Source organism: Euprymna scolopes, chromosome 1 (genome assembly GCF_053919585.1).
Source record: "Euprymna scolopes isolate OS-2025 chromosome 1, ASM5391958v1, whole genome shotgun sequence".
NCBI lineage: Eukaryota > Metazoa > Mollusca > Cephalopoda > Sepiida > Sepiolidae > Euprymna > Euprymna scolopes.
In genome coordinates, this window is record NC_136482.1 from 73,223,717 (window position 1) to 73,238,351 (window position 14,635).

Consider the following 14,635-nt stretch of genomic DNA (forward strand, 5'->3'; position numbering starts at 1 on the left):
TGCAGTTCCAATGTCATTCATTTTATATTTTTCATTAATTAATTCAATATATATTATAAATTAACTTATACATTGAATATAAAATGTTAGTATTAAAACTATTTCAATATACAATATCTAGAAGTGTAAGCCATGTTTAGTTTCAGAACAGTTTTCGATGGTTCGTTGTTCTACACAAGTCGTGGGAGGTGACTGGTTTGCAGTAGACAGAACTCGAGTTGGAATCCACAGAGTAAAAGATTCTTCCCGTGTTGAGACGGAGAAAACATATGAGAAATTGCTACAGAAAGGTTTAATATTTATGGAGCAATCCTGGTTTCTGATTGGTTGATAGCAGAACGTGAATTAATTCGATTTGTCAGTTCCTAGCAGCATCGTCTATAAATAGAATCTCCCGATTATGCGGGATCATACCCCCATTATAATCCAAAAATATTGTAACACAATATCATATATTTGAGTTTTATTTATCGATAGTCTAAATTAAATTATAATCATCAGATGAATTATAATTTCTATTTGTTAATAAACATAATTTCCTCTTAATATCGAATTATAAATTATTGAATTACTACACATATGCTTATTGATCTATAATTTATTAATATTATAATTATTTTGACAGTAATACTTTAAAATTCACATTTCACATACTTTCACTACTCTAACATTCTTCAATTATTAATAAACATTTCTCAAACTAGTTATGTATAATTAGTTTAACATTTTAAAAATACCCTAATTACATAATGGTATGTTATTTTAATTAAATGAATATTTAATTATTTTACTTTTAATTATTTAACGATTATTAATGTTATTTTGACATATATTCAACTTACCTCCTTTACCTTTTCTATATTTAAAATTAAGTTAAACTCCTACTTAATGTTTAAGTACTGTAATTATAATAATGTTTAGAACATTTCAATCTTTACACTCACAGTTTCATATGTTCATTTGATAGTTTTCTTTATATCTGCCTTCTTTTTACTTTTCCCCTCTTCCTCCAACCCTTTTTCTTCCTTCTTAAAATTTTAACCTATAATTCCAAAATAAAATTATGAATGTTTAGTGAATATATATTTAAAAAAAAAAAATTGGTTTACCCTAATTAATGTTCAATTTTTCATAAATATAGATATAACTACTGTTTTACATTCATTCTAACAATTAACACAATTGGCTTAATCATACAACATTCACTTATTTCAACATATACAGTGGATTTTAGATCAATGTTTGGGATTTCAATTCTAGAAATACCTTTATTGTATTATGATTATTAAAAATTTGTCGTTACAATCCATTAACTAATGTTCTTAGCAAACTAATGTTTAATATGTCCAAACATTGCGATCAAGCCAGAAGTTACATTACGAATTAACTACTATTCCCTAATCTAATATTTAATTTCTCATTCTTATTTATCACTGTTAAATACTAAATTATGTGAGATATATCATCATATTTACCTTCAGAGTTTATTTAAAATATAAATCTGATTATAACTTGTCATTATATTTGGTTGATTTAATTAATTTATAATGTTTTACAATTGCTAGTTTATTTGACTTTATTAGCTAACTTTATATAATATATTTATCGCCATAAAGAAAAATACTACATCAGCATGTTATGTTTAATATATTTTCTTCTAATCTATTCTTCTAAACATGTTATATAAGCCAAGATGTTCTTGGATATATCATACACTGCTTACTTATTTCAATTAATTAAACAAGTCATAAATTAATATTAGAAAATGTAATCCTACTTTTACTTTATATTATCATGATAATAGTTTGAAATTTGTCAATACAACGCATCTAAAATCCATACCCTTTCCATTTACTTTATATTTAATTTATTATAAAAAATATTTTATTTATTTTAGCTTTATTTATTTAACTAAAAATTATTACTTTATTTTTAATTTTAATTTTTTATTTATATATTAATCTCTATAAATCAAAATTAAATTTTCCATGCATTGTAAATTAATTTAACTTAATTTATGCTTCTAATCAAGTTTTAGCTGAGACAATATATACTTAGATCTATGTAAACAGTTTGGAATTACTTCCTGGCGTTTAAGGTTTGCTTTATATATTATTGTATAAGATTCTAGATTGCAAAGGTTACATTGACCAAACAAGTCTGGCCGATGTAACTTTTCTAATATTAGATCTTTCAGACTTTCTAGTATCAACCATTTTAATTTGTAGTTAATTTTATTTTTTCTGAATTCCTTAATCCAATTTGCTAATGATATTGTTTGTTTCTTATTAGCTAGTGATATTTTAAAGGATGCTGTATGATTATTAAATCTATTTTTAAAACTACAGTTTTTGACCCCAATATATGTTCTGGTTCTATTATGTATTACTTCAAACACACACACACATATATATATATATATATATATATATATAAAGAAAGTAAAAGTATATATATATATATATATAAAGAAAGTAAAAGTATATATATATATATATATAAAGAAAGTAAAAGTAAATATATATATATATATATATAAAGAAAGTAAAAGTAAATATATATATATATATATAAAGAAAGTAAAAGTAAATATATATATATATATATATATATATATAAAGAAAGTAAAAGTAAATATATATATATATATAAAGAAAGTAAAAGTAAATATATATATATATATAAAGAAAGTAAAAGTATATATATATATATATATATATAGAAAGAAAGAACAATACCAATCCTAAAACAAGTAAAATTAATTCCCAGAACAGACGTTTTGTGCCACTTTTATACCCTCTGAAGCTTAAAATAATATAATGGATAACATTTAATGCAGATCTTAAATATTTAGATTTTCAAATGAGAGATAATATACTCCTAAAAATACTTTTTAAAGTACTCCAAATAAACTGAAATTTGGGGGATATTTATTTAATTTTACAAACATCTAAGGTATCCTGATTTTTACAAAAGGCTTCTGCCTCATTTTTATTCTGTTTATATAAAACTAAATATAGCCCTTATTACCCAACTTTAAGCCTAACAACTATTTTAAAATTTATAATGATTGGATAGTTAAGGAGTTATTACTGTATATAGAAATATATGCACCTTACTTCATATATACATGGATGTGTAATTCAGTGTTAGGAGAAATAAGTGCTTAATCACTTAAAGAAGGGAATATTTTTATTCCATGAGCATAATACATTAGTCTGATCTTCTAGGAAAGGCTGTTTCAGAAAACCAAAGGTACTGATGGAAGATCAAACTAATGTATATTGCCCATTGAATAAAAAAATATGTATGCTTTTCTATAAGTGATTATTTCTTGTATAACATTGAATTACACATCATTTTTCAATTATTATAAAATCACTAAATTTTTTGGCAAAAGTTCTAGCTTGTTGATTTAGAATGAGTGCTTAATGCTAGAGTAAATGTGGTATTGTGTTGAATGATCCCTATTAATCCCTAACTGTGCATAAAATGGATACCTTAATACTTGTACATTGTACTCATTGGACCATATCATACAAAATTTCAGCCAGATCGACCCAGTTGTTTTTGAGAAAAAGTGGAATGGACAAAGATTATAGATTATTATTTTATATTAATGTGATGAAAACATGTTCAATATTGGAGAGATTATTAAAGAGAAAATAAATCTCAATTTATATACTTTGCAGGTTTATTCCATTCAAACTATATAACAATGGAAAGCCATTTATAAACCTAGGCATTTCGAAGAAATCAGACCTCATCAGAAGGAAAAAAATTATTGGTTCTTTTTTAGAATTATACATAATTAAAAAAACAAATACAGAAAAATCTTTGTATGCATGTGTCACAGAATGAGGTCATATTCCAAAAATTACGTAAATTGATAAAGTAGATTTTTATATGGAAAATATTTTTACAATTTTTAGTGATTTTAAGAGTACATTGTAGCAGTTACAAGGCTGATTTGAATTCAGTTGTTCACCTTTGAATTTTAACACATTCTTAAAAACATGATGGCTCCCAGCTTTCTTGATGTTCATAAAATTTGATTTTCTTAAAAAAAAATATACTTGATCAATTTACATGATCTTTTTAGAATATAATGTCTTTGTTCCATGACTTCTGTATTTTTATTTTTTAATTTTTTTTAAAGTCGTATTCGAGCAAGCTTTGATTTTAAATTATTTAATAAATCTGAAACATATGCCTACTTAAATAAAGGATAAAATCTTTGCAATAATGAATCCCCAAATCTATTATGAGGTGTAAACATTATCTTCTCATAATCAATTATAACAAAGTGATATCAAATTTTTATTCACAAATAGTACAATTTTCACATGCTTTGCATTTCAGTACTTTTGAATGTGATAAATGCCTAACTATTGTAAATGAGAGGTTATTTTATTTCAATATTTTGAATCGTTTTTAGATAAATGTAAATGAGGACTTAGAAGATTTTTGTATTTCTAGATAAAAGGTGGGAGGGGTGCGTGGTTGGTCTAATGAATACACCAAATTTAGAGACTTCTTGTGGTTGCTTATTATGCATTAATGACATTGTTTATATTATATATTAACCTATAACTCTAACTGCCAGGTATGAGTAAAAAAACAAAACAAATTATATTCAAGTAATAGTTTACCATATGTATTGTTTGGGCCTCAGATAACCCTCCGAAATGTTGATTAGCTCTATTAACACTATCACAACCAAAAAAGGTGATTTTTGTTGCTTCAGCAGATCTTAAAAAAAAAAAAAAAAAAAAAAATCTGCAGTATTTTTTAATGTGAAAAACTTGTTTTGTTTGAGTGCTTTTGACTGCAGACGTAACTGGATGATCTGATTGTGACAATTTATTCAAAAATGTAAATTTTCTAGGTCATTGAATTCATTTAATGAAATCTAGATTACGTAAAAGAAGTGGGTATCGTTTTTATATAAACAGGTTTAAAATTTTAACTGCATTTACCACCCACCCCAAACTAAAGATGTGACACAAGGTTATGTAGGGCATTAGTGCACTAGCATCCTGTAGTATTAGTAATAGCCACTTTTGGGTGCATGCCAACAATGGTATAAATTTTCAATAAAAGTTTGGGTGCTAATGCAGAGAGTGATCCGCACTATTTTTTAAATCGTATTTCCACGTTTAATTAAAGTTTTACTATATGTTTTTTATTCAATTGTATGGTTAAAGTACAGAATAGGTACAAAACACCCTCTCCTCCCCATGTTAAGGATGGCTTTTTAAATAATAACGTTATTATTTCAGCACAGATCACTCTCTGCATGAGTACCAAAGTTTGTGTAAAATATAGGATGAACATGAGACTTTGATTTATTTTTTACTTAAAATTTTCTAATAACTTTCGCAAAATCAGGTTATTAATTTTGATCACTGATAATGAAACAAAAACTTTTCATCCCTTGTTTTGATTTACTTTCGACAGCCTGGTAATTTTCTTCTTTATTCATGAGTGATATTTCTGACAAAAGGGAAAGAATTGCTGTTTTCTTAGAATCTATCTAACACATTGGCTAGTTTCTGGCTTTTAAGTATTATTTAAGCTTCTTTCAAGTGGTTTCATGCCTTGTCTAGAGCCATTTCTATTAAATAAACAAACAAATAAAAAAGACACCACTCCGAAAGTTGATAAAATAACAACTTTAGAAAACAGAATATCAGGTGATAGTATAATCTACTTGTTTGTTGACTGCAAGTGAACACAATCATTACTTTTCCACATTGAAATAGACAAAAACAATTATTTTGTTTATAAAAAAAAAAAAATACTTTATTTCCTTCCCTAAAAACCAACGTTGTATCTAACTCTGCTCTTTTGTAAATAAAAATGAAACAATGATAACAAGAGGTGATATAAAAAGACACAACTTTAACTTTCATATATTGCATTGTAATTTGGTTTATAAACATATTTTATATGTATTTTATTTTAAAATCTAAATGACACTTATATTATAAAAAGACACAACTTTAACTTTCATATATTGCATTGTAATTTGGTTTATAAACATATTTTATTTTAAAATCTAAATGATTTATATATATATATATATATATATCTAAATGATTTATTTATATTATAAAAGACACAACTTTGACTTTCCTATCATGTGCGCCAGCATAATTTTCCAGTATTGGAAAATATCACTGCTGAATAGCAGCACATGAATTCTTTACTAACTGTATTCTTCTATTTACCACCATGGCGAGGACTAAAAAGAAAAAAAATATAAAATTCTGATGATGGTGTATAGCTTCAAAATATTAATTTGAAAATAATAAATATTGACTTATTTTATTTTACATAATAGTGTGCTGTAATTTAGCTTCATACATATTTTATTTATAACATTTATTTAAAACTAGCAGAACCCATTAACCGGCGTCCACCAGTACACCCCCCCCTCTCCCCATGCACAAAAAAAGTAAACTACGATTGTTGTTGTTGGCCACTGCCGTCTCTGAACAATTGCGGACACTGGCAGCCGTGATGGAAATAAAATAATCTGGCTCTCACTGGCAATTAGTGCTGGTTTGGGGCGATAACCTGCAGGTACTATTTTAATCTAAAAAAAAAAAACAAGGAAATGCGTAAATCAATATGAATTCATAAAATTATGAAAAATGGTCCATTTGAATAATAATAGAAAGTAAACATAGAAGTTTTAGAAGTTATATAGTGATCGAAATCAGTGGTAGCAGTCCTAGCTGTTTCTGTTTGTTGTTCAAGTCTTCCTCTTTTCAACTCTTCCACTAATAGTATTAAACTAAATTCCAGTTTTATCGTCTTTTTTAACGTGTAAAACAGAACAATTACAACTTTTTTCACTTCATTTCTTTGAGTATTATGTTAGAAGAATGGTGTTTGGAATAGACATCCAAAACTCCCCATATTAAGAATTGCTTTCAGAATAGACATCCCCAACATTCCCATGTAAAGAACGGCTTTTGGAGTAAACAACCCCCTTTTTTGGAGGAGGGGGGATGGAAAAATAATTCCCACAAATTTAACCATAATAACTGTTGTCAGCAAATGGTTAAAAAAAAAAAAAAGTGTGTGTGGGAGGGTGGCAATATCGGTAGGAGAGAAATAGATTTATCACGCATGTGTACATACAAACCTGGCAGCCCGTGAATTATACAGGTCTTTATATCTCTATAAGTACTTCTATTCACATAATTTGAATGAGATTTTCTTAAGCAGCGTAGTTGAAAACTATAAATGTCGTCATTCTAAAGAAAATTGCGAGGTGTACCTAATGTACAAATTTACCCTGCTAGTTTCTCATGAGGAGAGCGACACTATTTTTGTAAACTTTTAGAAGTGTTCGTTAGTTAGTTTCATTCTGGAATACGAGAATGGCAGGTCTCAGCCAATCAGAAAGAGCGGAACATAGCTAGGGATCCATTATTATTTAGGATTCAGAAATCAGAAAGAATATGTTATGTCTATGTATGTTTTAGCCAGTTACAGAGGGTGTAATCACACTATAGTTGAAAAATGTAGAATTAGACTCTGTGACAACTGGGGGAGAGCACTAAATATTGAGAGAGTAGGGGGGGAGAGCACTAAATATTGAGAGAGAAAAACAGGAACTTCTTCCTCTATAGATGTGACAATTGTGATGGTGTTGCTCATTGGATCTAATGTAGCATTTTATTATCACGAGTGAATGTGGCAAAAATGGTGGTCGTAAGCTACATAAAATAGTGGCTATCAGTATAGATGTATTGAATTTCTATGTAGCATCTATTGTTGCAAACCTACGATACTTTGGTTCAGAGGGGAATTTCTGCAATCAAAATATTCTATATGAAGATAATTAAGTCCTAAAAACAGCAATAGTTTCAAATTGCAACTATAAATAATAAAAAGAAAAAACACTGAAAGTTTAAAAAAAAGTTGGCATATTTTTATTTCAGCATTTTAATACATTTTCTTTGTAAGGATTTTCATTTAAAACCTTGACAATGAATAATTTTCTGTGGATCATAAACAACACCATTCTAAAGAAAATTGATATACATGATGAATTGTTAGAGCTCTAATCACTGGCTACGTGTAACTTTATTATTATGGGTAATACTATATTGTGAAAATTTGATTAGCTGTTCATACTAATGTTCCAGATGGTGTTAGAAATTCAATCAGTCTCGGCTTCATTTTCCATTGATAAAATCAATGGCAAATTGTAAGAAATGTACAAATCTTTATATTGACACTAAATAATGGTAGTATATTTCCAAGAACTTGATGTAGGGGGGGTAAGTGATCAATGAGAGATAACTTTAGGAGCATGAAGGCAAAAAATATAGCATGAAAGTAAAAAGAGGGAATATCTATAGGAAAAATATATATATATATATATATATATATATATATATATATATATATATATATATATATCACAAGTTAAAAACATTATTTTTATTATAGATTTTATCACAAATTTTCACAAATCAAGCATTTGCATTAAATAATTATAGAGTATCTGGATTTTTGATCAGGCATTTTATTCTGGAAATATTTAATACGTTTGCTTACTATTATAAATTTTATTATTATTGTTATCAACAGAATATCAATTTACTGTTTTTGAATTGAACACAGACCCACAATATTTGTCTAATAAAAACAATACCACCATTGTATTTGTATAAAATTTTAATGCAAGTTGTTTGATCTTTGTATTGGATATTTATTTTCAATTTTACAAGCAGACATGTACCAAAAATATGGTATAATAGCTCTTTTGAGGTTGATATTATTATGACTTGTATTTTTTCCAATCAATTTGTTGAAATCATTTTCAGTGTTTAGTATAAAGTTTTTTCTCTCTCTTTAGGGTCCACATATAGCAATGGTAACATTAGCTGCATTTGAATGTATGTCTGTGGATTTTCCAGAACCACCCTATCCCAACAAGTAAGTACCTTTTCATTTGTCCAGTCATCCAAAGTTTGTTATTTGTAAGATCAAGTAGATCATGTTGTTTAAAAATTTGTCTTTTTGTTTTTACCCAGAATGCATTTACTGGCTATGATTTATCATCAAGATTGACTAGCAACTGGTACACCTGTTAAAATGAGCCCTTCATGAATGAAAAATGATGTAGAAAAAATTTAACATCACAATTGAGCCATGAGATAGATGGCTTTGATTTGAGATAAATTCACAATTTTTAGGTCAAAGATCTTTTTAATTTGTTTCCAGGTTTTAGAGTAGCTTTAAATAGACAACTCTGCTATTTGCTTATTTGAAAAAAATCTACTTTAAATAACGTTTTTCTCTGTACCAGATGTGTACTTGATTCTAGAATCTAACACATCTATTAGAAATTGCTTCACCACTGAATGTCTTTTGCATAAATGTGAATGATAAAAAGTTAAACTATAGTATTGCTAATGTTTCAGTCACTTTGTCCAGGTGGATAAGTGTGAATCCATCTGTAGAAACATGAAAATATGAAATAAAATGATTTTTTTTCCCAATGTAAGTGTTGCATAAACTTGAATTGCTCTCTTGAGGAAGGCTCTTGTTTTGATAAGCTTCTAGAACTGACTTTCACTCCAGCTTTAAAATGGAAAGCCTTATAAGCAATCTTTTATTAAAGTTACTAAAAAAAAATGGATCCTTTTACTGATTCAAAAAGTAATAGACTCGGATGCAATCTTTAACTTATATAAGAACCAGATATGCCTTAAGATGAACTATTGCTCCCACACCTGATAAGGTGCTGCTCAGAGCACTTTTTCTCGCCTTGGTACTATTCAAAATAAACTTCACAATCTAGTGGAAATCTGTTATTTTACAGCTCTGATTTCACAGAAGCGATGTTGCTAGTCTTTCTCTGCTTTATTGTTAGCACCCTAAAAGTTGCTCAGCTGAACTTGAATCTCTCGTTTCTCTTCATAAGACATTCACGGCAAGAACTTGTTTTCCTACCACAGTTGAAAAAAAATTCCTTTTTCTGTATGCTTAACATCAAACAGAATTTCCATGCACAATTTTTTTTACCCAGATCTTCCCATCTTTAGAACATGGGATAACTTCCCAGCTGGCTACAACATACTTAAAATCCAATGTCATTAAATACTTGTCATAAAGTAAATCATCAAATTTTTACTTTTTTTATTTTTGATTCTCTTGTAACATTCAACTGTGAATCCATTCATCTCATTGGCTTTTAGCCTTGATTCATGATAATTCATCAGTAACTTAGAATAACAACACAAACTACCTATTTATCAACTGTGAAATGAGAAAAACACAGGTAATTAATATAAATGTATCGGAACTTTTGAGATATAGATTAATAATTTGTATTTGGGTTACTATTTTCATCTTTGTTATTTTCATGGGTTGAAATCTAATCTGAAATAACTCTATAATTTCAGAATCCTTTGTCCATCAGTACAATCAAAAACAATGTCAATATGGATGATAATGAGTAAAGTGCGAATGGAGTCCATTATGTGGGTGAGTATCATTTCTTCAATCGATAATCCTGAGTGCACATGACCTGCTCTCATCATACACACAGACTTTAGTCAGATTCATAGAATTTTCTGCATTGTTACTGGCTTGATAGTTTGGGAAGGTTCACAAATTGTGCAAATATTTCAGCTTTTAAAATCCTTTATATTGTAGCATAGAGGTACTTTTATTTTGAATGATTTTAACAGTTATCTATTTTTAAGGATTTTGTTTTCTACTTTTAAAAATGTTGGACCAAAAAAAAATATTAAAAAGAAGAAAATTGTTAATCAAGAATTACATAAACGTTTATTTAATTTCATTGAAAGAAAATTATCAAGTGATCTGTCTGCTACATTATTATTTACTTTTTTTCTTTTCTTTTTTTTCATGATTTAAAGAATTAAGTAATTTAAAGGTTGACTCTAAACATGCATGATACCATAAAGACAAAAGAATATTGTAGATGATTGTTCACATATGTCAACTTATGCATGTTGATACAGTCAGGAAAACAGGCAGCAGGAAGGGATTTTAAAGACTAGCAGTTCGAGGAAAAATATTATTAGAATAGAAAACCCTCCGGCATCTGAGGACCACTATAGTGAAGGGGTGAGATCTTATTAATGGATTAATCAAGGAGGAGGTCACTTACATAGCAAGGGCACTAGTGCAGTACACTCCTTGGAGCACTTTCTATTAAAGTATTTATAACAAAACACAAGAATGGAACATTGCAGCAATGGGACAGGGGCTAGAGCTTGTTAGATAGTGCGGGACAGATTAAATTAGACTTATTTTTAACTCTGTCCAAGATGGAGGGGCTTACAGTTGATGCACTAGTCCAGATGTAACTATTCCATGCATATACAAACAGTGGCTTTGTAGAGATATAGAATACTAGTAGGTGAAAGAGTTTTCTAGCATCGTGTTGTATAATGGGATTGTATATAGGAGAGTGTGTGGGTCTAGTCTATATAAATATGTGTGCATAAAACCGATGCTTGTATTATCTAGTGGTTATAAATGTTTGGTGTATGTGTGCATGTTTACATATATTCAGAGTTCACGTAACATGGACAAGCTAAGTCATTAGTTCGGGATGGGTTCAACAAACATGTCACATAAGTACGCAATGGCTGTTTGATAGTGGACTACTAAACTTAGTCTTTGTCTCCCTTCATCTCTTGGAGACTACAAGAAAACATTTCACTGTGAAGCAGTAACAACACAACTTTTTCTATTTTGATTGTTCGGACAATCATTCTCATCTTGGGTGTTATTGGCACAATGTTTCGTTTGTTGAAACCTACGACCTTCGTCATATGCATTTTTCAACTAAGGAAAAAGGATTAACTCTGTAGTGTATAAAATCGGATTGTGGGTTTGAGGGTGTGTCGGTAAATTATAAAAAAGGTAAATTTGCAGGGGTCACTAAGGTACTTTTATAAAGACTTTCTTAGGATTCAGTTTTTAGCTGAATCCTTATGCTAATTGTTAATCTAAGTGAAAAAATGTTTTACAAAATCTATAAATCGATATCCAACGCGTCTTGTGTTTAAAAGAAAAAAAAAAAAGATAGTGCAAGGGAGGCAACTATAAAAAAAAGGTTTTTTATTAGAGGATTATCTCCCTTGGGCTGGGTGTATTCTTATTTTCCCCATGTAAATTTGTTATTAATGGATTGCAAATGTGGTTAAATTCAATACTTGGACAGCTTAGGGTGTTTTGCTATCCACCATATGCGCTGCTTCCTAGAGTTTTCTGATCTTCCATCTTTCTTCTATATCTAGTATTTTAACATCATCTCACATTGGTGAATGGGTGTCTTTTTCTCTCAATCTATATGGTCAGCTATTTTCTGATTTCTCCATGTGACAGCTTTTTGGTGTTCTTCTAGTCTTATTTTTCACCTTTGTAAAGTTTCTCACACTTACATGAAATCTCATAAATGCAGTTTTTTGTCATGAGTTTTTCGGTTGGGAGTTTTACCACTACCACTGAGAGAGTAGGCTGGTGAACATGGCAGTGTAACGTCACTCCAGCATCAGACAAAACCAAACTCTTTGCCAAGAACTTTGCAGCTAATTTTACCCTTTGCGACCAAGGCCACCAATCCCCAATATTTCCTCCTGTATCAGAAAACACGCTATGTAATATACAAATATCTGTTCGTGATGTTGTCAATGTAATCAAAAACCTTGATTCCAGTAAAACAATCAGTCCTGACGGTATTCCAATTATAGTACTCAAAAAACTTCAACCAGAACTAGCGCTGATACTTACAAAACTGTTTAAACGTTGTCTTAAGGAGAATTGCTTCCCATCACCCTGGAAAATTTCATCAGTATGCCTGTATTTAAGAATTCAGGTGATCGCTCATCTCCCCCTCAGTATAGGCCAATAAGTCTCCTGTACGTCATGAGTAAGTTGCTGGAATCTGTATTAAATAGAGAAGTAATCAACCATCTCAGCAAAAATAACCTTCTTAGTGACACACAATATGGTTTCTGTTCTGCTAGCTCTACAGCAGGTGTGCTTACAATTATATCTCCTAGGATTAGCGAATCGCTCGATGGAGGCAACCTTTCTAGGACAATTGCTCTTGACATATCAAAGGTCTTTGATAGAGCATAGCATAAAGGTTTACTTCACAAGATCTCCAGCTATGGTATAGCTGGAAATATCTTCTCAATTATTAAATCATTTCTCTCTGATAGGTTTAGTAGTTGATGGGCAAAAATCAGACGCCCTCAGTATTAATGCTGGAGTCCCTCAGGGGTCCATCCTGGGCCTTACTCTCTTCCTGATTTACATTAATGATCTTCCAAATCACATCCTTACATCATTCGTAGGCATTTATGCTGATGACACTACCATCTATGGTAGCACATCAAGACCGTAAATGACCAAGTCCTCTCCAATTCTCTCTCCTCTAATCTTGAGCACGTTGTACAATGGGGAAAGGAGTGGCTGGTTACTTTTAATGCATCTAAAACCAAGCCTCTATCTTTACATCATCAACGTTCTGTCCCCATCTGGCATCAATTAAAATGAATGGCTCTCATCTTAGGGAGGCCTCATGTTTTGACAAGCTTCTGGGCTTGACCTTTACTCCTGATCTTAAATGGAACATGTACATCAAATCTGTTGTCAAGGCCGCTGGAAAAATGGTGGGATCCTTCTATCGATCCAGTAGATATCTCACTGCTGATGCAATTCTCTAATTATATTAGAGCCAGATACGTCCAAGGATGGAGTACTGTTGTCACATTTGGGCAGGAGCTGCTAGAAAGGACTTATCCTGCCTTGATAGAGTTCAAAATAGACTTTGTAGACTTGTAGGAGATGTCCTTTTCTCTTCTCTGCAACCTCTATCTCACAGAAGTGATGTTGCGGGTTTGTCTTGATGAGCCGTTCCACTTAAGTTAACAAATTTATCGAATTTCCATTACTAACAATTACTATATTGTTCAATTGACTACTGTACACTCTTAACCCTTATATTCGCGTGGTCTTTGGGCCTTGATAAGTGGTGTTACTCATGTAAAAAAAAAAATTTCTAGGTATAGAAAGTTGCCGGTATTCAACCACGTGGTCACACCAACAGGCATAAAAAATATGGCTACCGACTGTGTTACCAATTGTGCATGTATGTTCTAAAGAGAAATAACAATTCTCCATTTGGATAATAATTATTATAATTGCACATTGAGACAATTTTAATCTAACAAAATATAGTAAGTGAACTAGTTTTTGAACTTTTATTTCTATCAGAGAAAGTTGAATATTTCATTTTATTTATTTTTTTTTTACTGCAAAACAAACAATTTTTATATAATATTTTTCAGTCCGTTCTTTTAATAATAAATAAAACTTTTCACTGAGTATTTTCAAATATTTTAAAGTTAGCATTTTTCATGGCAGTTGTTTTTTTTTTTTTTACGATCGATGAATTTTCAATATTTTAGCACCAGCCATAATTTATTTCTTTGAAATATATTTTAAACTTCAAGTTTTTGGTTTTTTATAACATTTTTAACTGTAAATAAAATTTACATGACGGGGTTGTTTTACTATATGCATAGATTCGAAAAAGTTGTCAAAAAACAAATATATAACA

The 14,635-nt window shown here is 29.7% G+C and overlaps 1 protein-coding gene across 10 annotated transcripts in view; it reads left to right on the forward strand.

Annotated features, from left to right (window-relative positions):
• Positions 1-14,635, forward strand: part of LOC145241418 (vacuole membrane protein 1-like) — a 258,682-nt gene that overhangs the window by 181,833 nt on the left and 62,214 nt on the right. For all 10 annotated transcript variants that reach the window (XM_080104569.1, XM_080104397.1, XM_080104818.1 and 7 more), the window contains 2 exons: positions 8,882-8,961; positions 10,434-10,515. In XM_080104569.1, the coding sequence (XP_079960695.1) occupies positions 8,882-8,961; positions 10,434-10,515 (162 nt within the window). The remainder of the gene's footprint in view (positions 1-8,881; positions 8,962-10,433; positions 10,516-14,635) is intronic.